General features: G+C 45.3%; 1 protein-coding gene across 1 annotated transcript in view; it reads right to left on the bottom strand.

The window, feature by feature from the left end:
- Positions 1 to 347: 347 nt before the first annotated feature.
- Positions 348 to 23,847, bottom strand: part of PTPRT (protein tyrosine phosphatase receptor type T) — a gene marked incomplete at both ends in the record, with an annotated part of 457,941 nt that continues 434,441 nt past the window's right edge. Inside the window, 13 exons of the mRNA XM_080628020.1 lie at positions 348 to 401; positions 1,207 to 1,342; positions 2,133 to 2,296; positions 3,823 to 3,948; positions 7,687 to 7,818; positions 10,759 to 10,932; positions 13,845 to 13,994; positions 14,974 to 15,109; positions 17,642 to 17,796; positions 19,174 to 19,290; positions 21,080 to 21,177; positions 22,099 to 22,135; positions 23,180 to 23,256. Of these exons, the coding sequence (XP_080484146.1) occupies positions 348 to 401; positions 1,207 to 1,342; positions 2,133 to 2,296; positions 3,823 to 3,948; positions 7,687 to 7,818; positions 10,759 to 10,932; positions 13,845 to 13,994; positions 14,974 to 15,109; positions 17,642 to 17,796; positions 19,174 to 19,290; positions 21,080 to 21,177; positions 22,099 to 22,135; positions 23,180 to 23,256 (1,556 nt within the window). The remainder of the gene's footprint in view (positions 402 to 1,206; positions 1,343 to 2,132; positions 2,297 to 3,822; positions 3,949 to 7,686; positions 7,819 to 10,758; positions 10,933 to 13,844; positions 13,995 to 14,973; positions 15,110 to 17,641; positions 17,797 to 19,173; positions 19,291 to 21,079; positions 21,178 to 22,098; positions 22,136 to 23,179; positions 23,257 to 23,847) is intronic.

The raw sequence follows: 23,847 nt of genomic DNA, 5'->3' as shown, positions 1-23,847 counted from the left end.
TTTCGTTCCTTCCCCACTCTGCAGCAAGGAGAGCAAAAATACAATCTCAAAGAGGAGAGAAGAAGTCAGAGGGGATTGGGAAGTCCAGTCGTGAGCCTGTCTCCCGTGTTGCTAATTTTCACAGGAGCTTATTTACGAAGCAGGAGATGTTCGAGGGAAAGCAGGCAGCTGCAGACACAGGCATCGGCTCCTCCATCCAGACAGGTCTGTGCAGTCTCAGTCTCTTGCTCCGGGAAGGAAAGGTTTTCCTTCCCACGCTTGTCACTGCCTTCCAGTGTGGGAGAGGGGAGAAGCATTGGCCCGAGTTTGGGGTCTGGCATTCCAGAGGCTCCCCTGCCTCCACTGCGCTAAAAGGAACTCAAGTATTCCAGTGCAACCTCGTATACAAATCTATACTGTTCCTGAAAGAGAGAACAGAAATCACCGGCTTTAGGATATGTGTAAATTCTTCAGAGCCTCATTTTGCAAGCTGCCAAAAATGCCTTCTTTTCTACCCCATTTGGCAGCACCAGGCAAACAGTAATTGCCTTTCTATGCAATCCTGAGCAAGCACTACTAGGAGATGGTATCACCAGTGGAAGAGAAAAGCACTCATAGAGACAAAACACTCATAGCAACAGCCACAGTACGGACTATTCATTGTTTGCTTCAAGCACTCATTGCACACATTGATTCTGAGGAAAGAATTCAGTGTGATCGATTGGGATGGTTGAAATCAGGACAGTTTAATCTCTTTGGCTGCAGGGATCAAGGCCTGGGGCTCAATCTGTTCTCCCTTCCTGGCTTCAAGGCATGTCACAGCATTAAGTGCCAGGCTGTATGCAGGCACAGAAGAGAAATCCCCACACTCCCCAAAGCCACGGGTTATGGCGACTTGGAGTTTAACCTCCTGCAAGCAGCTGGGCATGGGAGACATTGTTCAGGGAAGCATCAAGACCAGAGGACTCATTGCACATGCTAAAGTAGGACTGATTTTAACTCTGATGGATCCACGTTCTGATTCATTTTGATTCATACTGGGCTAAGCCATGTTGGACAGGGCTTGGAGCAACCTGGTCTAGTGGAAGGTGGCAGGGGAGTTGGAACTGGATGAGCTTTAAGGTCCCTTCCAACCCAAACCACTTTGGGATTCTGTGGTTCTTTAACCTATCCTGAAGTCTCCCTGCATATGCTGGGTGGGATAAGGCACAGGTTAAAAAAGCTTACCAATGACTCCACCATGTTGGATTTGTTATTCCGTAGTGTTTTCACGATGTGGAACACATCAATGATATTCTGCTGTTGAATCATTTCACACACGCTGCAGATGGCACAGAAAGTGCCGCTGCGTCCCCCACCATTCCTGGGAGCACAAGAAAAGAGGCAAGAGGTGAAGACAGGACATGGACCTGCTTGAGCGAGTCCCTGTGAGGATGGTGAGACACAGGTACAGGGTGCCCAGAGAAGCTGTGGCTGCCCCATCCCTGGCAGTGTTCAAGGCCAGGTTGGACACAGGGGCTTGGAGCAAGCTGCTCCAGTGGAAGGTGTCCCTGCCCGTGGCAGGGGTTGGAACTGGAGGAGCTTTAAGGTCCCTTCCAATCCCAACCAGTCTGGGATTCTGTGAAGGCTGAAGCAATGGAGGAGAGCACTACTTGCACAGTTCTCACACCATATATGCTAAGGAAGGTCTGTAATACAAGGACAGGTGAAGAACATACAAGGGTTTGTGAAAGTGGAGACCTGCAGGGCAGGAGATGGGTGGAAGAGCTACGCTCATCCCTGGCGGTGGTGGACAGGGAAGTCCCAGGGACTGCAGTGCTGCCCCTCACTGCTCTGGGGCTCACTGCAGCTCTGTGGTCACACTGGGACACATGGCAGCACTGCTTCGATTGCATCTGGACTCCACCTATGAGACCTACCTATACAGCAGAAAGTTAGCAGAGCTTTTTCAGCTGCTCCTCACTGCAATTCATAAAATCTCTAGGCCAGGATGCTATGAAGTAGCACAATGTTCAACTTGAAGTTCATTACAAACGTAATTAACTTTATTTTCCTCAGCTGAAGCCTGGCAAGCCACCAGATTTCCAGATCCGTCATTAGTGCTCTTCAGACAGCATTTCATGAGCTTACAGACATTCTCCAGTCCTACTTACAGGCAGTGGACAACAGTCCGTCCGTCTCTCCCATCGTACTGTTCTTGCCACTTCTCCAACCTTCTGACCACCTTGAGAAGGGAGCGTTTGGAAGGAGGGGTGTCTCTGTATGCTGGCCAGCCAATGTACTGCAGATGCTGAACTATGCGGTACCCGTCCTGCGGCTGAAACAAAGAGTGTTTTCAAGATGTGAGATGGGATGTTGCAGGAAACAGAAACAGGGTAAAGCAGGGGGCACTGGTTACATCTTCCCTCCTGGATCTGATCAGTGTTAATCCCCATCCCTGGCAGTGCTCAAGGCCAGGTTGGATGGGGCTTGGAGCAAGCTGCTCTAGTGGAAGGTGTCCCTGCCTGTGGCAGGGGGTTGGAACTGTTGAGTTTTAAGGTCCCTTCCACCCCAAACCAGTCTGTGATTCTATGATTAAGATTCTGCACTCTGGATACCTGATACAGGGAGGAAACAAGGACTTTTCAGTAATCTGAATAACAATAATGACCTCAGATATTACAGAGCCAGGCAGAAAGCAGGTGCACAGGATCCTTTGTTGTTCCCAGTGGAGAATAAAGTCTCATCAAACTGTACGAGTAGATCAAATAGATCAAATGTCTCTTTCCTGGTTGCCTGTGCTGCAGATTCATTGTGCCTTAAGAACAAGGCAAAGGCGGCCCTCAAAAAAATCCCTGGGGGCCATGGCAGGAAATGATCCTCATAAAGATTTTAGCAGTGGCCACTGGTGTTGAACTGAGATGGGTGCAGAGAATTGTGAGTTCCCAGCATCCACCCTGCCAGCCATGCAGTCACAAGCCAGCTCCATCCTGAGAGTCCCAGAGCCTTGCTCTTATCAGCTGTATGATTTCAAGACTGGTTCCGAGGCCGCTGGCCTGGGATACAGAAGGTCAATATCTAACTGATACATCAGTTGTGTGGTTGGACCACAAGGTTCACGGCAGTGCCATGACTGAATTGCTGCTCAGGTTCTGACCATACAGTCAGACACTGATGTGTAAAACAACATGGAAAAGTAATCTGTGGAGGCTGTTTCCATTTCTGATTAGAAAAAAACTAAAAAGGAGACATAATCAATCTGGGAAACAACTAATGAGAGAAAAATCCTCTCCTGGAAGCCTTCCCTGCAGCACTGAAGTTCTGCTGTCAGGGTCCAGTGTGCAGATAAACTTTGTTTCTATCGTTTCAGTTGTCCTGGGGCTGAGGAATAGAGAGACAGAGTTACTTACAGAAATGGCAGGTGCTTGTTTATAGGAAAAACGGGCAATTGGGAATCCCAGTCTAGCCAGTAAGCAGTGGACCTGTCTTCAGAGACACTGCGCAGCAGCTGACAGATGGGAGAGCTGCTGACACCATCGCAGTTTTATTTCCTATGATACCGATGGTTTTATATTGGCTACAGAGTGACTAATTTATCTCAAATACAGACAGAAAAATGCTTTACATTAAATACAGATTTTCAGCTCATATCATCCACTCTCTACTTTCAGCCAAGAATCTTTTACCAACACAGACTGATGCAATTAAATGTTAATTAAAAGAAGTAGCTACTAAATTCTGCAGTGGAATTTTTTTCCTAGGTGAGGGATTCAGCATCTCTAAACCACAAGTCTTGGTTCTGCCTATTCCTCATGCCAAAATAGACTTTTGAGAGAAAGGAAGCTGGTATCTCACTGCTCTTACCCTGGCCATGTTGCAGATCCGGAATATCCGATTGATGATATCTTCATCAATGTCTGCTGAAACAAACTCTACTTGAATTGGGCCATAACAACAGGAAGTCTTCTCTGGCCAGTACTGCATGCAGAGCTGGAGAAAAAGAAGAAACAGAAAGCACCTTAACTACTGACAAGGAGATGCATGTTCAGTCTTCCTTCCTGCTGAATTTATAACCAGCCCAAAATCCATAACCCATCTTGTATTACATGTATTTGCTCAGAGAAGTCCTCCTTTTACCTCAGTACAAGTCCTTTTGTATCATGAATATGAAGAAAAAAGAGATTTTTTTAAAAGCTTGACTTTTCCCCCCTTCTTTTTTTCCGTATGGACACAATTTGTAACTGAATTCTGGGCTCTGAAGGTGCAGAAAAAGTGGCTGATGAATGAAGCTTCTGTAGGGGTATAGATTTAAAATGAACATAAAAGATTAGTGTATGCACGTAAATCTGGTCAGAACCAGAGGTTTGGTGTGAATGAGGAAGCAGTGCATGCACCAAGAAAGTTCATCTTAATTCAAGCAAAGTGGAACTGCTTTTTTAATGTAAGATGAACCTTTTAGCTTTCGGGCTCTATCAGTGAGCAGGGGAGGGAGGATGAGTTTGCTCTGAAAGCAATGAGAGCAACTCTGATTGCAGGTGAGCCACACAATCTCTGCAGTCTGTGAAGCAGCTCGGAAGTCTTTTCTTATGCAGATATTACTGAACGTACAGAAAAAATCCTACCCATACAAACTACCATCCAGGTATTTCAAATCCATCTGAAGTAGATCACGATGAGAAAATATTTTGTTGAGGTCTCATTAGCAGTTTCTGCTGAATTTTTCTTTCTGAGTTTTCTTCCTATTTTCAAGTGTAATTTTTTAGAAGTTTTGAAACCCCCAGATGCTCATTTGAACTTGATCTCACGCATTTCAGGTTCAGTCATTGCCAGTACCAGCGTCAAGTGTGTCAAGTGTGCATGGTAATGCATTAATTCTGTATCCCTTTTATTCCTTTGATCATATGGGATTGAAATTGGGTGGGATATTCATGCAATCCTATGCTTCTTTGCCCTTGTGAGTGTTTCAAGATTAAGCAAGCCAGCCAAGACCACCTAAGCAAGTCCTCCTCTGAAGGTTTCTTTACTCTTCATTCAGACTTCCAAGCAGCCCACAGATCTCCTCCCAAAGCATCTGCCCAATAGCCAAGGAGATTTGAGCTGAGCTGGTGCTTTAGGAAACAACCTCAAGGTGCATTGGAAGGAAGAATAAGATTAAACCTTTCCTTCATCTTGAGAATCTGCTTTTCATAGAGCAGGTCTGTGAATGGCCATCATCCAAATGTATATGGATATACACTGCTTAAAATTGTCTGTCATCTTCTCTGACCTCCACATGGTTTTAGTTGCACCTTTTCCCTCCATAGTGTATTAAAGGTTCACTTACCTGTTTATTTTAACTATTGTCCTCTCTATAGTTCAGGCACAGCTTTTATATAAGCAGTTTCTGTATTTGTGTTCTACTAAGAGAAAGGAGTAACACACCCTGCACACAAGTACAGTACCTGCAAGTAACTGTACCCCAACAGTTTGGTAGTGCTTAGGGTACAGCACAGTGATGAACAACTAGGTAATTACAACATGGTTACACAATGACAGTGCAAGCACATCCCTTTCACAACTGAGCTGCTGATCTGCAAAAGAGCAGGAGGCTCTGCAGAGGGATGTGGACAGGCTGGATCGATGGCCATGGCCAACGGTGTGCGGTTCAACAAAGTGCTGTGTCCTGCACTTGGGCCACAGGAACCCCCTGCAACACTCCAGGCTTGGGCCAGCGTGGCTGGAAACTGCTCATGGCAAAGGAGCTGCAGGTGCTGATTGATGGAGCTGGACATGAGCAGCTTGTGCCCAGGCAGCCAGGAAGCCCCCAGCATCCTGGCCTGGATCAGCACCAGTGTGGCAGCAGGGCCAGGGCAGGGATTGTGCCCCTGCACTGGGCACTGGTGAGGCCGCACCTCGGATCCTGTGTTCAGTTCTGGGCCCCTCACTACAAGAGAGACATTGAGGGGCTGGAGCGGGGCCAGAGAAGGGCAATGGAGCTGGTGCAGGGCCTGGAGCACAGTGTGATGGGGAACGGCTGAGGGACCTGGGGGGTTCAGTCTGGAGAAGAGAAGGCTGAGGGGGGACCTGATCGCTCCCTACAACTGCCTGACAGGAGGATGGAGCCAGGAGGGGCTGGGCTCTGCTCCCAAGGAACAAGGGATGGGACAAGAGGAACCGGCCTCAAGCTGCACCAGGGCAGGTTTAGATGGAGCTGAGGAACAATTCCTGCCCCAAAGGGTGCTCAGGCATTGGAACAGGCTGCCCAGGGCAGGGCTGCAGGCACCGTCCCTGGAGGTATTTAAATGAACCGTAGATACGGCACTTAGAGATATGGTCTAGTGGTGGACTTGGCAGCATTAAGTTTATGGTTGGACTCGATGATCTTAAGGGTTGCACACTCAAGCTACGTGACACCGTGCTTCAGTAATCATCAAAGTGAGTTTGTGCATTGCCAAATCCTCTTTTCTGTGCCTACAGACTACCTTGTAGTAACAAAACTTTGCTAGGGAAAAACCAAAGCAGGTGAAGTCTTGTGCAGAAAGAGAGTCGCAAGAATAACGCTGGCTGGGGCTGACAGGCTTTGCTTTCCAAGTACAAAGTGTGAGAAAGTGTGTCATTTCCAGAAAAAAACTCTGTGTTTTTCTTTTAAGTGTCAGGAAAGAAAAGGAAAAGATGAAATTTGCCTCTAGATTCAATGGCAAGATACAGGATCAGGCAGGCTGAACTGGACAGGAGGCAGCAAGTACACAGGACCTCCATTACAGCTCAGTGGTGGGACTCCATGGGTCAGCAAGGGAGCATGCTTCCGAGCAGAGCTCTCACTGTACCTGGAATTGAAATCCCATCTCCTTCACCCTGAAGGAGATGCCCTCAATGGATGGGGTGACTGGTTTCTCCATTACCATCAAAAAAAAGAGACCAATAAACTTGCTGCCTTCAAGTGTGGTAAGATTTTGAAGAGAGAGACAAATGCAAAATGAATCCATGAAGCACCAGTTACTTGAGGGTTCCTCTCCTCTTGTTGCACAAGTGCTGTAATGGGTGAATCAGCCATGCCAAATGTACTCTTCACACAAATTGTACGATTATGCCTTTTTGAAAGCTGTTCTGCCACTCATGAGCTAGGTGGCTGGAAATGCTGCTACAGGACGAGCTGCAACAGCTCCTGCCCTGGCAAGCTCAATAATGGTGTGTTCAGTAGCCAAGAAACAACGTACACATGACACTAGAGAGAAAAACACAGAGCAGAGCGTGCTTCTCCAGAACCTGTGCAAACCACACTTCTCACTGTGACTGACTTGCATTGGAAGACTCAGGGAAAAGATCTTTCACATGAGGTCAGCATCCCTCTTGGTTTCATTCTTCTGGAAAGGCCATGTGGACATCAAGCATGAAGCACACTGGGCTGTGCTAGGGAAAACTTCCCTGAACCAAAGACAGTCACAAATATGAAGGGATGAAAGCGGTGTTGAGAGGAAAATACAGGCCCACAAGCACAATGTGTTTAGGTATCCCTGTTTCTTGCAGCAAGAATTAGCTGCCTTGGAAGGAGCCAAGCATCCATATGTAAGTCCATACTTACTCTTCATTATAGCCCAATATATTACCTATTACTTTCCAGTTACCCTTCATTTGTTTATTGGGCTGGGGAGGGGGAAGGGGCACAAGAAAATGGCAGCAGAAACACTCTTAAAACCATCTGGATTTGAGAAGAAAGTTACATGACAGAAATGATGAAAAGCCACTTACCTGTGCTGCATCCATCTCGTTCAGCATCACCACAGAGGAGCAGTTATAATCAAACACCAGCCTCCAGAAGTCTGCTACGGTGTTGGGCAAAGGGTGTTGGGTGACAATAAAGGCAGCAGGTTGCTTGTGGCTCTAACAAAAGAGTGAGATTAGTTAAAAAGAAATTCAATCAACCTTTTTTTCCCAATGACTATTGCACCCAGGAGGCTGTGGCAAGGCAACGGAGCCATTTAACCAGATTATACAAATCACATCTCCTTCTTCTTGTTATCGCTCTGCAGTGAATGAACCTTTCATAATGGGATTCTTTTGCTCCCAATGAAGACATTTCATTAAAGAAGTGTCACAAGAGCAGAGATTACCCAAATCAATTATTTATATTTTGAGACTCAGCAAATAATACTAATTCTACTATTACTACTACTATCAGAAATATTAATAAATGGGAAGAAAACAGCTGGAAACAAATGTTATCCTTTTTTGCTGCAATGAACACTAGGAGCTAGAGAAGGGATTAGCCCCCCTGTCTGCTATTGCTCCCTGGTGATGTAGTGCTACAGAGGTGGCACATCTGGATCCCAGCCATCCTTTAGGAGCTTGTGGGGCAATATTCAGGGTCTGCAGCACTGGCATTTAATGTCTGGTGTTATGCTTTCACCTGAGAAAAGCTCTCTGACCTCAGTCTCCCTAACCATGAAGGGCAAAAACCGTGCTCCCAACCTCTGCAGGGCTCTGTCAATGAATGCTTGTGAGGCACTTGGAGATGGAAGGTTATTGCTTTCCAGCAACGGCAGCCTAAGTGAGCCTACAAACTGCTCAGTACTTGGTGCTGCACGTCTGTGAAGCTGACCTGAATCATAAGGCACAGTATTTCTGAGGCAGAAGAGGCTGGTTTTTAATGCTGTGCAGTCAACAGCCCAATTTTAGGCAGGGGCCCATGCTGAGTGCTTCACCCCTGAGAGAGGGTACAAATGGAGTTCTGTGTCTAAGGGCGAATTTTGGTGAGCACAGTCCAGAGGAGCCTGCAAGACTGCCTTCCTGGGACAATTCATGCTTCCAAAGCCAGGCTCTAACCCATCCTAGGTGTACCATCACCCCTTCCTGCTCTAGCACTTCCTTCCATCACAGCTTTCATGATATACACAGAGTGAGCTGCAAGTCAGATAAGGGTGGGAGAGAAGTTTACAAAGAAGAAATAAAGAGGCTGCCCAGGGCAGTGCTGGAGGCACCGTCCCTGGAAGTGTTCACACACTGTGTAGATGATGCCCGCAGTGCTGTGGGTTAGTGGTGGCCTTGGCAGTGCTGGGAACGGTTGGACTGGATCAGCTTAAAGGGCTTTTCCAACCTCACTGATTCTACGAGTCTATCACAAATCTGGAAACAAAATCATCACTGGGACTGTGTTATCAAGTGTTCCCCAGCATGTGCCTGTCTGCACACAGTGAAAGAACTAATGATGGCTCAAAGCAATATGGGCTGGATGATCTTTTACAAGAGTCCAGGCTCAGTACAAGACTGCAGACATTAAGCTACTGGAAAAGACAAAGAATTTGTAAGGTCTGTTCTCAACAGCCTATGAAAATGTGGGATTCTGGCTGTTCCCCTCTGATTATTATCTTTTTAAAAGCTGCTGATTCATCCATGGCAAGATAAAGCAGAGCCAGAGACCAGCTCAGAAGCTGAATTTCAGTGACAGGTGAAAAATTCCTTCATAGAAATTCACAGGAAGTTTGTGGGGAATGACACAAGTATTAGCAAAGTGATTTGAGGTAATAGGGCTGAAATGTGTGAACACATTCCCAGTCCCTAAGAAACCACAGAAGAAGAGATGGTGCTTCTGAAGATTTGCCAAAGCACAAAACCCACTTTGAAGGAAAACCAAAAAGGTTCCTTAGGAATACTGGCCATGGAAACATCACGATCTTTCTGAAACAATCTGAAATTAATTCCATAACCATTTGACTTGACCCCTTCAATGCAGCAGTACCACTGTTTGCCAAAGACTGAAGGAACAGACAGAATTAAAACATGACCAACCCCAACACTGTTAGGGAAAAAATGCTTCATTGCAGGTGTTTCGCCCTTCGTTCTATTTACACACACTCCAACAATTACTGGCTTTAAAGACATCTTTGTCCAAAGGCAGTCAGGTACTGCAGCAAAAGAAACCATTAACATAATTCACCCTACACAAATGACCTGTGCTGCTGGACTCCAGCCTGTAAACAAAGCAAGGGAAAATGCCTTCAGACAGATCCACATCAGCTTAACTCATGTCCTTAGGCCTTAAAAGTATCCTGCACATCTGATCCATGCAATCCCATATTTCTAACTGCATATATAAATCTTGTGCTCCATACTACAAATGATGCTTCTCAAATTGCTGACCTGGCAAACATTTCTCTTCCAGCTTGTACAACAACCAATGTATGGGAAGACATCACCTCAGACTGCTCATACACTTCTTGTCAGTAATTATCCACCAGTGTGAGGCAGAACCAGTCTAGGGGACACCCTTCTGTGAAGGAGAGAAAAGCCACGTGCCTTTGTCCAGTCTCACAGACTCACAGACCTGTTTGTGTTGGAGGAGCCTTTCAAAGCTCATCTAGTCCAGCCCCCTGCAATGAGCAGGGACACCTTCAACTAGATCCGAGTGCCCAGAACCACATCCAGCCTGGCCGGGAATGTCTGCAGGGATGGGGCATCCACCACCTCTCTGGGCAGCCTGTGCCAGTGTTTTACCACCCTCATTGGACAAAATCTCTTCCTCACATCCAGCCTGAATCTGCCTCTTTTAGTTTAAACCCGTCACCCCTCACCCTGTTGCAACAGGCCCTGCTGAAAAGTCTCTCCCCATCTTTCTCATAGGCCCCTTTTAGGAACTGAAAGACCGTAATAAGATACCCTCCAGAATCTCCTCTTCTCCAGGCTCTCCAGTTTGGAGAGGTCAGACCCAGAAACCACATGTAAGAAAGTGTTTTGCTTTGGATCCCTTCCTCCCAGAAAAGCATCCTGAGAACGAATAAACTCAATGCAGAGTAGGATCCGTGGGTACAGTGCGGTGCTGCTTACATCCATGAGTGCAGCATTGATGTAATTACTGGATTCGCCATCCACGGAGATGAGGAAAGGCAGGCACCGGTCCAAGGGCAGCACGTCCATGCAGCGGTTCTTGTCGTGGTTCCTGGGCAGGAGGCCGATGCTGCAATCCTCTGGCCGCACACGCGGTGTCACGATATTGAGAGTCTGTGCAGGGGAGGGGAGAAGGGAAAGAAAGACAGAAGCAGGCTGAGTGTCTTGGACTTTACTTCCAAGAGGGATGCCGTCTGCACAGCACATGTATTGTAAAGGTACTTGGACTAGCAGATCTGTGGGATCCCAGAGTGCCGCAGAATGGACTCAGTCGGAGATCAATGTGCTCAGACAAAAGCCATTCATTATAGAAAACTAACTCTTTATATACTGTTTCTGAAAGTTGTTTGCACTAACTTGGCCCATTGTGATTGGATACATATCTGTGAGGCCCTTAACAACTAACATATAATTGGTTAAGCACAGGTGTGAGAACCTGACCTTCAAAGTTTTCCAACAGTCCTCAATTTAGCAACTCAGTAAATTCCAGCTCCTTCTTATCTTGCTGGGATTCTCACTCCCAGTGCCTCGCTCCCATCCTCCTTCACCTTTTGTTGTCCCTTGGTTCATGTCGAACTCCACGTAGGCACTTCCTGATCTGGGTATGTGGCTGTTCTTTGCCAGAAAATCATCCACACCAGAGAATGAAAAAGAATGAGCACTGAGGAGCTTGCTGTTATAATACACTGCATTCTGCGCATTGTCCTCAGGTGCTCTTCCAAAATCCGTAAGCTCCAGCAATAACTGAGGGCACTATATACACCTTCCAACAACTTCCAGCTCTAAAACCGCACAGCAGTTAGGTAACATTTCTGTTCTTTCCTAGAGGTTGGGAATAGCTGTCACAGGTACAAACTTCAGCTTTGACCTGGTCATGGAGTGAAACATCCTCATGTTTGTACTATACCTAGGGTGGAAGCACACATCCCTCTCCCTCTTCATGTGGATCCTGGGCAGAAGTACCCTGAGTACTGACCAGGCTAACCCAGCAGGTCAGACTGGGTTCAAATCCTCTGGTGATTCCTCGGTCTAATTACTGATTTATCTTAACAACTCATATAAAAACCCTGAGAAAAGTTTGGGCTTTTTTAAACAGGAAAGTCTATTTGTTTCTGGTATTATTTACATTGCTACTTTCCTTTTGGAGTGGCATACAGAATGCTTCACTTGCATAGTTATAACTTATCTCTGGGGTCTTGCTGTCAGTCTTTGACCATTATCTGTCTTTCCCGAAACTTGATAATCTGCATTTCTTTGTATCTAATTTTCTTTTGTGACCAACCAGTCCAGGTTGGTGAGCAGGGATCAAATACAGGGAATAAAAGTGAATGCATCTCAACACTGTTGCTTAACTAGTGGCACATCAGTGGCTATCTGATGTCATTCCAGTTTCACTTGTTACGTGTCCTCATCCTGAGCAAAGCCCAAGCAGTCATAGAGTGAACACCTCTGCAGCCATCAGAGGAACCCCAAATATTTAGGGTGCAAAAATTCTTACCTAGAGCTTGAGTTCTGCCACAGAGAGGCTACAAATGGGTCAAACAACCCAAGATAAATGAATGTGTCAAAGTTTAAAGCTGAAATAACACAGTTGCTCTAAATTAGGCAGATTCTACATTGAAGGCCCTTAGTCTAGAGATGGAAAGCAGATAATCTGGCTGGGGAAGCAACACGAAATCTCAGACCTCTGCCAGTGCAGATAAATAGATGACTCAATGATTTACTCATGTGTATTTTATGCCCTTCCCCTCGCTCCCTTGTTTTAGTATTTATTCAGCTTACAAAACCTCTCCAGAACAAGCTTTGCCATGTTCAGACAACATGTAGCGCATGAGAAATGCACCCAGGCTTCCTTAGGCCAGTGGGACCTAAATAATACAAATTGCACCAACAGATCTATAGTTAGATCAACTGGTTCATAAAGACTGTAGTAAAAGATACCATCTCCTGCATTAAATCCAGACAATTCGGGCTGAAGAATGCACTGAGCCAAAATCAGTACAAAGAGATTCTACAACTAGACAAGGACCGAACCTCTTATCAAAGTACAGTGGAGTATTTCCTTCCCACAGGAGATGCCAGCCCATGGCTGCTCAAACGAACAAGCACACAGGTGACAAATCTCATCTCCTATCATGACAAAATAAGCCCAGCAAACACTGCCTCTCATCTTAATAGGATGACAGCATTAGATGTGGTTGGGCTTCGGTTCCATCAGGCCAAGCGTCCTGAACCAGAAACACTTTTATAGATCTGGTATCACCTGATAAAACCAGATCTCACTTTAATTGAACTGTCACCAGTTGGGATGCACATTCCTTATCTCACTATACCAACCCTGATGTTTCTGTGGTTTCAGATAAAACCCACACTTTGTCCCTTTGCAGAGGGAGAGAGGAAAAGAGGCATCACATCCCTCTTGTGCTGCTGCCCCAGAGCCGGATCAGGACTGCAGGGGGGGGTCTCCCCAGAGCACAGCAGAGGGGCAGGATCCCCTCCCTGAGCTGCTGCTCACGCTCTGGGGGTGCAGCCTAGCACACGGGGGGGTTCTGGGCTCAAGCGCACACTGAAGTCGGGTCATGGGGAGCTGCTCCTCACCCAACACCCCAAGTCCTTCTCCTCAGGCTGCTCTCAATCCACTTTGTGAACTCAAATGTTTTCTCAAATCATTTTGTACAATTAAAGGAATCTCACCTTTTTACTACTGACTAAGCAGCATGGCTTCTTAATAAATACCTGAGGCCTCTTTTGCCTATCAAACTCACCTTGCCCCAAATTTCCCACAATATTATCTCTTTTCTCTACATCAGTGTTGGCTGAAAATCCTAAAGGGATGCTCAATACCAGTCCATGCTTGAAGTCCATGCTCAGAAATAAACCTCTGCCTGATGCAGCAGTAAAATAACAAAAATCAGTTGAAATGAGACCTGGGCTCAGTGTCCCCCTTCTCTGCTCTATTGGAGATCATAAAATAACACACAGAAATTGATTAAACACCAACTGCAATGACAGACATATCAAATTACCTGAAACTCATCTTTTATCTGGCTGGAATTGGTCTGTGGATCTAGTCGGCTGATGTTGTAATATATGGATCTGAACTCACAAACTGGAATGGCCGTGTTGCCACAGAGACATGCCTCCAAAATGGCATCATGGACAAACACATACTGCTCCTGCACATGGGGGGATAAGACATTAAAATCATATTTTCAATGCAGATAATGAAACATCGTGGGTTTTTTTTTTCCTTAAATCATGCCCGATATGCACATCTGGCTCTGTTTCATGCAGAGACAAATTACAATGTGCTTTGTGACAGCTTTGTGAGTGTATTTCATCCACCACTGACTGCGAGGTCTCATGTCCTCATTTCAGATTTACAAGTAAAATCAGAAGTCACCACTCTCAGGAATACTGGGATAAAATGGGAGTGGGCTGAGGAGGAAATCAGGGTGCAAAGCTTTTCTGTTCGCAGTCATGAGGTACTGGTCAGGAATGAATTGTGCTTTGGACCTATGATAATACCAGAGAAACAACTGTACTATCAGGTCTGGTCTATCGCTTCAAAACCCCTGGACTTCTGGTATTGTGGGTAAAGTTCTTCCCTTGAACTAAAGATGGGAAGTCCAACAAAGTTAAAAGCACTTCTGTGTTGCTGTCCCTCAGGAGGGGAAGGCATTGAAGCACATACATAAACCTGTGCAGCAGGGTGACAGTTCCGGAGAAGTTTGCACAGCTGCTAGATGCTACATGATGGAGCAGCTTGCTTAATCAGCACCCGAAGCTTGAGTCAAGGATGTTTCATTTGTTTAGCGTGCAGTTGATACAAACCAGGCGCTACTGGAGTCTGTGGCATGCCTACGAATGAGGCATGAGAGGATGCAGGAGCTAGCTTTTTTCTACTAGGAGAATAAAATTAATCAGCAATGCTAAGACCTAAACTTCAAGGCTTGGCCTCCTGTCTTGGAGGCCCTGAGGAGCTGCCAGTGAATGTGATTCAGGGCACATCTGGACATGTTTAGCCACCGAAAGCTCGGTATAATCACAGCACAGAGCAAGGGAGTGTTGACTTAATGAATTTCTGGGCTCCTGTTGAGCAGAGAAGCTGACAGAAAAGCAGCACGCTGTAAGAGGAGACCTGCTGGCACCTACCTCTGTCTGCACCAAATTGACTCTTTGGGATCGCAGCTCGCGCACACAGTTAAATATATCCACCACGCCTTCATTCTCTGCCATGTCGAGCATGATGTCGATGGCAATGAAGCACCCTGTTCTCCCAGCCCCTGCACTGAAACAAGAGAGAAACACAAGGAGCTGCATGATCAAGGGACCGTGGAGAGGCCAGGCTCTGTGGAGGAGACCACTGCAGCATGGACACAGCAATCTCCTCTTGGAAGCTGCTACCCTGTCCCTCTAAAGTTGATTTTTATGTGTAGCTAAATTAGCTTAGGATTTAAGAGAGCGAGATGAAATACTATTTCCTGAATGGACTCAGGTAGCAGGAAAAAAAGCTTTGTGTTCTTCAACACCAAGAAAATAATGACAAATAATCACTATGCCATTACAGGTCGGTTAACCTGCACATCCCTCACCACACAGGATGTGGGAGAGCAGTTGCAAATCGACACAATTCCAAACATTTCCTTCTTTAAAAAAGCCATGCACATCTTTACTCCAGTGGGCATGATGAAAGGGGCTCAGTCCTCCACCTCTAACATTTCCCTTTTTAATGCAGAGGAGTCTGGGTCCTGAGGAGGGTGATCTCATGTTGTGGATTGTAAGAGGATGGAGAAAAGGAGCTCCAGGCTACTCAAAACCTTCAGTTTAGAGCCTCCCACTGCTTGTGGGAATTGAACCATCTCCCGCAAAGCTGTGCTGTCACTGTGTCCTTCTTCCCTCCTGGGAAATCATCCAAGCTCTTTAGGTGTGAAGGAGAGAGCGACGGGAACGTCTCTTTACATTACTCCAAAGGAAGAAGGAAAACTCAGCTAAAAAAAGGGCAACTTCAGCTGCATGAAAACTCCAGCAGTGCCGAAAGCAAGGAGATATGAATGACCATAAATTAATGGACCAGATTAATCAACTGCTGAATAGAGGAAAGATATTTTTCATTTGCAGAATTTTAATGAATAAGTGGCATTTCCTCTCCCTTTATCTCTCAGCTTTTCAGAATTTTAACAAATAGTTATAACATTTCTATATTTAGAGGATCCTGGCACTTCATAAATATCGAACAGTGATATTATCCAGCCAGGCATCGATAGGGAGAATTTGGTAATTACCACTTAAAGCAAGTCATTTAAATTCAAAAGCAGATAAATAACGGTGAGGAAATGGCCTCTATTCATTACAATGGGAAGGATGAAAAATTCCTCCTTGCTTTCAAACTCCTTCCAGGGCCAGACTCATGTTCTGGCACCGAGGCAGCAAATTCAGGCCCTGAGCTCTAAATGAATTCCCTTCTGTTACCTCCTCAGGCCTAGCTGTATTTTATTATGGAAATGATTCACTGCTTGATAAAAAAACCCCAACAGAACAAACACCACATCCCCCCCCAACCCAAAACTGTTTAAAAAGGGTGAGATTTAATTGATTTCCCTTTTTAAAGTGGTTGTGGGATGCACTGTCTCTGTCTTCATGATCACACAGCATGGCACTCAGAGGTAAGTGTAGACTGATTAGGGTTGAGGTTTTGGCACTGCTGCTACAAACCCAGGCTAAGGTTTTGTATCAGTCTCTTGCCTTGCATTTGAAGTCATCAAGCTCTGATGGCAGCCTGTGTGTGTCTGCTCTCCCACCAACAGCAGCATGCTTGCTCACACCTCAAACTGTTTCTTCTGCATGTTAGGAACACTCTCCTACATATTCATATAGAGCCTTGCTCAGTAGGGCTTTAAGATCAGTTTAGATTAAGATTAGATATAAAGAAGAAACTTCCCTGTGAGGGTGCTGAGGCCCTGGCCCAGGGTGCCCAGGGAGGCTGTCGCTGCCCCATCCCTGGCAGTGTTCAAGGCCAGGTTGGACACAGGGGCTTGGAGCAAGCTGCTCTAGTGGAAGGTGTCCCTGCCCGTGTCAGGGGGTTGGAACTGGCTGAGCTTTAAGGTCCCTTCCAACAAACCCAGTCTGGGATTCTGTGATGATTCTATGGAGCCCTCACCAGTAACAGCAGCAGCAGCAGAGTTAGCAAGCACGTGATTCAATACTCTGAATTCTCACAGCTGTAAACCAAGCAGTGAGGTTTCCTCAAGCATCCCCCTTTTATTGACTAGCTGGAAGACCCTGGACAGGTTTTCAATCTGATATCCACATTCCAACTCCTGGGCTTTGAGGAGTCCAAGATGCACAGCACTGGCATCCAGACCCACAAAGACAGACTAATGTTTCTGATAAGCCTATTGATGCTGGTACAAAGCTGAACTGAAGTGTATGTGGGTACAGCAAAGCAAAGTTGCTTTAAAATTCCCTTTCTTTTTGTAGACATTGACCCTTCTGCTACGTGAGGTCTCGCTGTAGATAACAACTGGAATGGCTGACCCAAATACTTACCATTCTTCCAGCTCTGCTATGAGTATCTAAGAGAGTACAGGTCACCAGAGAGTCTTTAACATTCAAATGACCCTCTTGAACCTACTTATATCATCTCCAATCCGTGCCAGCAAGGCTCCAGAGCTGCCACTTTAGAAAAGAAAATCAAATTCCACTTTGTTTCCTGGTGAGGCCCACAGATTATACCCTTACACAAACTAAATGCAGCCGATTATTGCCGGATGAGAAGGAAAGAAGCTGATGGAGGAAAGGCTCACTCAAAGAGCTCGCATACCTGCAGTGCACAACAATGGGTCCTGCTTCTGGGGGATTGAGGAACTTCACTTGGCGAACGAAGCCCAGGAGGCCGGTGGCATAGCAAGGAACGCCGTGGTCCGGCCAGCTGGTGAAGTGGAACTGCCGAATCTCTCGGATCTCATGGTAGCCTTTCTGAGGAGACAACACAGCCTCTATGACTGCAGTCAGCACATTCTGATTACTGCTCCTTTCTCTGAGCAAGCATTCAGCTCTCCTTACGCGCAGGAACGTGTCCTGTGCTGCTTTTTACTCCAAGAGATTTCAAGCTGAACTCCAATAACAAATGAGGTCGGTCACACAACTGAGAGCTGTGAAGGTGAATGCCAGCTCCCAGTTCAAACCTGTGGTCTTAGAGTTCAAACCCAGCTCACTTTATAGATGGACTTTAGCACCAGTAAACCATGGCTTCATGTATCCAACCTCCTGTGGTGTTTTTACCATAAACCACCAAGCAGTCACTCTTAAATCCTTCTTGAGGTGCTGAAGCTACAAGCCTGGGGAATGAACACCCTCATAGTAGGCATGCCCCATGACAATGGTAGATTTTCTGCCATTTCCTGCCAAAAAGTCTCAGTTTGAGATTATAGCTGGTGTCAAAATGGGCAAAAAGTGGTACCCAGACCCATGAGCTGGCTTTTCTGGTGAGACCAAGTGATTGGCACATGAAAATGGACACGAATTGTATATGCCCTGCAAGGGTAACAAAGAAGTGCCTGTCAGCGGTGACATTTTATGGTCACAGGAAATGCAGGTAGAATCCAGCAGCAGGTCCCCTAGCATGTCAGCTGTTGGCAATAACATTTCTTACCAGGTTTATAATGTGTTGTGGTTTAAACCCAGCTGCCAACTAAGTACCAGGCAGCCGCTTGCTCTATCCCAGCTGAAAACAGGACAGAGTGGTTTAATGACATATGGAGCTGATGTATTAGAGAACTGGAGCAATATCCCCAGCGTAACTGAAGTTCATTTAGCAGGAATTTTTGAAAGCTTTAAAAGCATTTACTGAGTGTTTGGAGAGTAACTTGGAAGTTACTGGAAGACCTGGAATACTCCGGCACTTACACTTCCAATTTCTAATTACAAGTAACAAAAATCTTCCAAATGCTGCCAATTTGGGGATAATTCTTACACTCTTGCCTTTATTATGTTTTTATTTCTGTTGAAAAGGGACCCTACTTGGCATCTAGTTTAACTGGTAGCTTTTTTGATGTGTAATTTGCCACTGTGAAACACGCGTTATGCCTGGCGTACCATCAACTATCTGCTGGCTTTTGGATCCATTTAAACTTCGTGCACTGTGGATTCTACTTTAATGGCTACATCAAGATGTTCACATAAAATCATTTGTCCAAAATTAGACTCTCTTTAAGATTTAGGTTTCTGAAGTGAAACCTGTCCAAATAGCAACAGGTCCCGTCTCCAAGAACATTCTGGATCTGTTTCCCAGACAATTTCTGAACACAAATTAAGTGTTGTATCAGAATTCCAGCTGACTGAAGGCTTCCTTACCTTCTGCACAGTAAATGTGCGTATGACATACTCTGCCAACGGTTCTGTCTCAATTAATGTGACTTTAATATCTCCATAGACCTCCGTGTCATCTGGCCAGTACCGAACGCACTTTACCTGGGTGAGGGAAAGAAAACATTGAGAGGAAGTAGCTCAAGTTGAGTCTGAACTGATCTACATTTTTCTCCACTTTGAAGCTGAAGCCAACACGAGTTGGCTTTTCTTGTGATGTATAAACCTTGTCAAAATTAACTGTATAAATTAGACCAAGATTCCTTTACCATATATAGAAAGCACAGGGAGGATGTTATCCTGGTTTCCTCTGTTGTCAATGCAAATCAAAAGGATGCATTTAAGCTCTTCTTCTTTAAGACAGTCTTCCTTGAATTTCCACACATGCCCTGAGCATATATGAGGTTCACAGACTCCCTGGCAGCCACTGCCACCACCCCCTTTGAGAAAAATCTATGCTCTTGCTATTGCTACTGTAATTCCCAACTCCCTCTGTTTAGTCAAAGCATTTCAGTTCACAGGGATTGTGAGATCCTTGCTGATACGTTAAATTTGTTTGACTCTGATCTTTCCTTATCAGATGTGGACACAAATTTGACATTTTACCAGCTGTGACAGGCCTCAGCTAAGGCTCAGGAAAGGAATCTCCTGATCACGTAAACATAGCCCAAGCTTAGCCACTTCTAGAAGATGTGTGCTAAACTAATAGTAGAAATTAAAGCCAAGGCTGTGAAACCCTGGAAGGGATATTTAAGGCTAACAAAGACTATCAAGTTTTTAAATGCTTTAGCATGAAAGAGAGGAACAGCACCTAAAAGCTGAAGCAATTAGCTTCTGCAAAGCAGGTTTCATGTTCCAGTCATAATCAGAAGGGGTTTTATAAATATTAAATATGATTAATGCAGGTTTGTTGGGGATTTTTTTACACAGTGGCATGTATTTCAAAGTGCAGTGTCAGCAGAAGGTAACTCAGAATAAGTAACAACAAATGAACTGAACCAGCCGGCATTCAACCATGAGATCTAAAGGAAATCAAACACAAAGCAGCTGAATCACTAATGGCTGTGGGTAAATGATCATTTAAACTTTTCTTAGTACCAAAGCAATGGAAAGTGACAAACACCAGGAAAAACAATAAATGAGAGCTTCAGTTTCTGGCTAAGAACGTCTCTAAACCAAAACCCACCAGAAGTGGGAAGACCACGCTGAGGAAAGCCACCCCAGACATGCCTTTTCCTGCTCCGTACAGCCTACCCTATGCCTTTGGAGTTATTCATGTTTGCTCCCACCGTGGGCTTTGGCAATTGCCTTGTGCTGACACAGGGCCTCTGGTGAAGTGGTGATCTCATGTTGTGGGCTTTGGCAGTTGTGAAGTGGTGGGGGTTGAGGAGGCCAAGCTGCTGGGTGGCCCCAGGATCCAGCCGTGCAGTCTGATACCACCTCGGAACAATGATCTTCTGAAGTGACCAGAAACTCTAGGCTTTGAACTGTTATTTAAAGAGCTCTTTTAAACAGTTTGAACACCAGGCACACATCCTTGCCCCTCTGGATTTTCATGGGTAAAGAAGTATTCAAATTATACAGATAAAGAATAATTATTACAGAAGTACATTTTCCTTCTGTAGTGAAAAAGGAGACAGCTTCTCAGCCAGCATAAATTTGTAGATAACTCCGCTAAAGCCGAGACTTACACCAGGAACACAATCCTTATTAGTCTAGAAGGGAAGCAGCTAAGTATTACAAAATCTAGCACTGTAGAGAAAAGCCCAGAGTGGTTTAATTCATTCCCTTACTACAGTAAGCAAAAGGCATTTCACTTGCCAAGCTTGCCTGAACAGCAGTGTGGTACCCAGTACTAGACTGGCTTTATATGCTGGGAAAGTGGAATCCTTACCCTGCCCACTTCCACCAAGTTGGTGACCATGACCACACTTGCGGAGTTTTCTTGCCAGATCATTCTCCAGAAATCCTTCACTGTCTCTTGCATAGGCCCTAGGGCAGGAGAAAAGGCAAAAGGACATCTTAAGAGAGCGTACTGAATGCCAACAACTCTTCTCAGCTGTTCCCCCGGATTCCCACTCTCCTTTTCAGAGCATTTCTCTGCAATTCAACAGCCGGGAGCCCTTTAAGGGAGCAGACACATCCTTGCAGGTGTATTTGGGGTATTTAAGGTTCTAGCATGCCGGAAATAGAGGTGATAGTGGTGTATTGTAACCAGCAGAGATGGCTCCAGTAGGTAAACATGTATAAGTGACAGGACATGGATGCACCCTACAGTGACTCTGTAATTAAGACTGTACTGAAATGTGTATCTGGTGCAGCACTAAAACTCCTCCATTTCACTCTATATTTATTAGTTATGAAAGAGGAAGGAAATAGGCAGGTATCAGCCCTTTTCCAAAGTCCCCCCAGTAACCAGATGTTCATCAGTCACAGGGTTATTCATACTGCCCTCCTCAAGCAATTTCATACCACCAGCAGGTAAACCCAAGATCCATAAAGTCTTAGTTCTAATCTCATACTTCATGCACAACAGACACGTTATAGATTACACTGCCACCTCTAAGTCTGAAGCATTTCTTATTCTTGTAGCTGAGGTTTTGCATTTGAGTGCCTTAAAGATCTTGGAGCATTCTATACCCTTCCCTTTTGTGCTCCTATACTGAGTTTTCGTAAGTTCCCCAAAACAGAAGACAGCACCCTATAAATAGGGTGTCCCGTCCCTGGCAGAGTTCAAGGCCAGGCTGGACACAGGGGCTTGGAGCAAGCTGCGGTAGTGGAAGGTGTTGGAACTGGGTGAGCTTTAATGTCCCTTCCAACACAAACCAGTCTGGGATTCTATGGAATAGCTCTTACAACCATTTAAAACAGCAGCGGTTTTACAAATATTTAGACATACAAGAATGAACTTGCCTTGAGTTGCAATGTAATGGCGAGGCCGGTGGTACCCCTAGAAGAACAGAAAATACGTGATGGTCTGTGAGATCACAGTTCAGACAAAGCACATTGTGTATTTTATACCTTCCAGGCAACAACAGCTGCTGCAGCCTAGTGTACTAACACCCGTTACTGAATGAATGAAGATAGGCAACTGGATTGCCCTGTGAGATTTTAAGTGATGGTATCTTGCTCAGGCTGAAAAACAAGATCTCATCACACCAAAGCGAAAACAGGAATGAGGCAGCTTTTACTACTTCCTTAAAGAAACACAGGCCCTGGGACTCACCTGTGGGCAGCTCTGCAAACTAACAGGCAAAATGCTGCACCTTCTTGTTTGCAAGAAGATGAAAAGCGTGCTTTGCCTCAGTGTGGAAATGCTGAGTACCTGTCCTACGTACATTTATCTGGTAGATTTTTCATCCTTTAAAGAAACTCTTCTGAAGTGTTTAAGGCCAGGTTGGACACAGGGGCTTGGAGCAAGCTGCTCTAGTGGAAGGTGTCCCAGCCCATGGCAGGGGTTGGGACTGGGTGAGCTTTAAGGTCCCTTCCAACTCAAACCAGGCTGGGGTTCTATGAGTCTATGTTCCTAAGATTTAGAACACGCATATACAAGAAGCACATGTTCATTTGATGATTCTGTGTGTGTGTGTGTGTGAGGGAGGCTGCTCTTTGAATGTTATTCTATAACACTAAAAAATATGTCAATCTATTTACATGCCTTCCACACTGCGACTCTGTAAGAAGTTAGCAAGTCTCATATCTACCAGTGCTATTGCATGGGGCTGATACTGCTTTCCATATACGTCAATTTAGCCCACATTCCACTTATGTTGGTGGGTCTGTCAAACATAGGAAATCTCCATCTGTCCAGATTGGTCAGATAGAATAAACAGAAGACCGAGAACCTTCTCCCTGTCACAACATGATGTTTGTGTAATGTTCAGCTGTCATCCATATCAGATCAACAGTCTGTCCCTATGTCACATGCACCAAATTCATAAGCAGACTTGTCATCAGGAGTGTTTGTCATAGTGGGGATGTCCAGGAGCCTTACGTCTATGTAATTGGCATTTATGTAGTCAGAGTGAGGGTCCCCATCCAGCAGCTGCAATCTCACTCTTGAATGATCATCTGAAAGAAAGAAAGGAAAAGAAGTGACAGTAACGATAAAAAGGAGTTTCTCAGTGTTTCATTGGATCTGCTGGTTCCTGCAAGTGGGGAAAGGAATTCTTACAGCAATAAAAAATGAAATCATATCACATTCCTGTTCCTACAAGCCTGTTGTGTTTAACATGTAATGTTTAGATCCTGAGGTTAGTGTCCATTCGTACTCTGTGTTCAGTAAGTTCACTGCTGTTATAATGCTCACTGAGCTTTTAAACAGACCACAGATGCTGCTTCTGCTTGGCTTGCGGGTCTCAGGACAGAACCTTACAGGATGTATCTCCATGACAAAAGCCATCCTGATGCTGGAAGCCTCCCTGCCTTCATCTGACCTATGGAAACTGAGGCACGAGCTGAAACTTGTCAAGATGAGGATAAAAATAAATACATCACATCAGAGGTATAAAAGATCAAGGAGGGTAAAATGGCAAATGCAATCCTGCAAATAAGAAATGGGACAACCCAGAAACCAGAGAAGAAATACTAAAGGAAATTAGAGCCATCTCCTTTGTGCAACACACAGAACTCACAGCAGCAAAACAGCATCAAGGCAGTGTC

The sequence above is a fragment of the Psittacula echo genome (genome assembly GCF_963264785.1).
Source record: "Psittacula echo genome assembly, chromosome: 12".
Lineage (NCBI taxonomy): Eukaryota > Metazoa > Chordata > Aves > Psittaciformes > Psittacidae > Psittacula > Psittacula echo.
The sequence above is the reverse complement of the archived record's forward strand: the minus strand, read 5'-3'. Positions and strand labels throughout refer to the sequence as shown.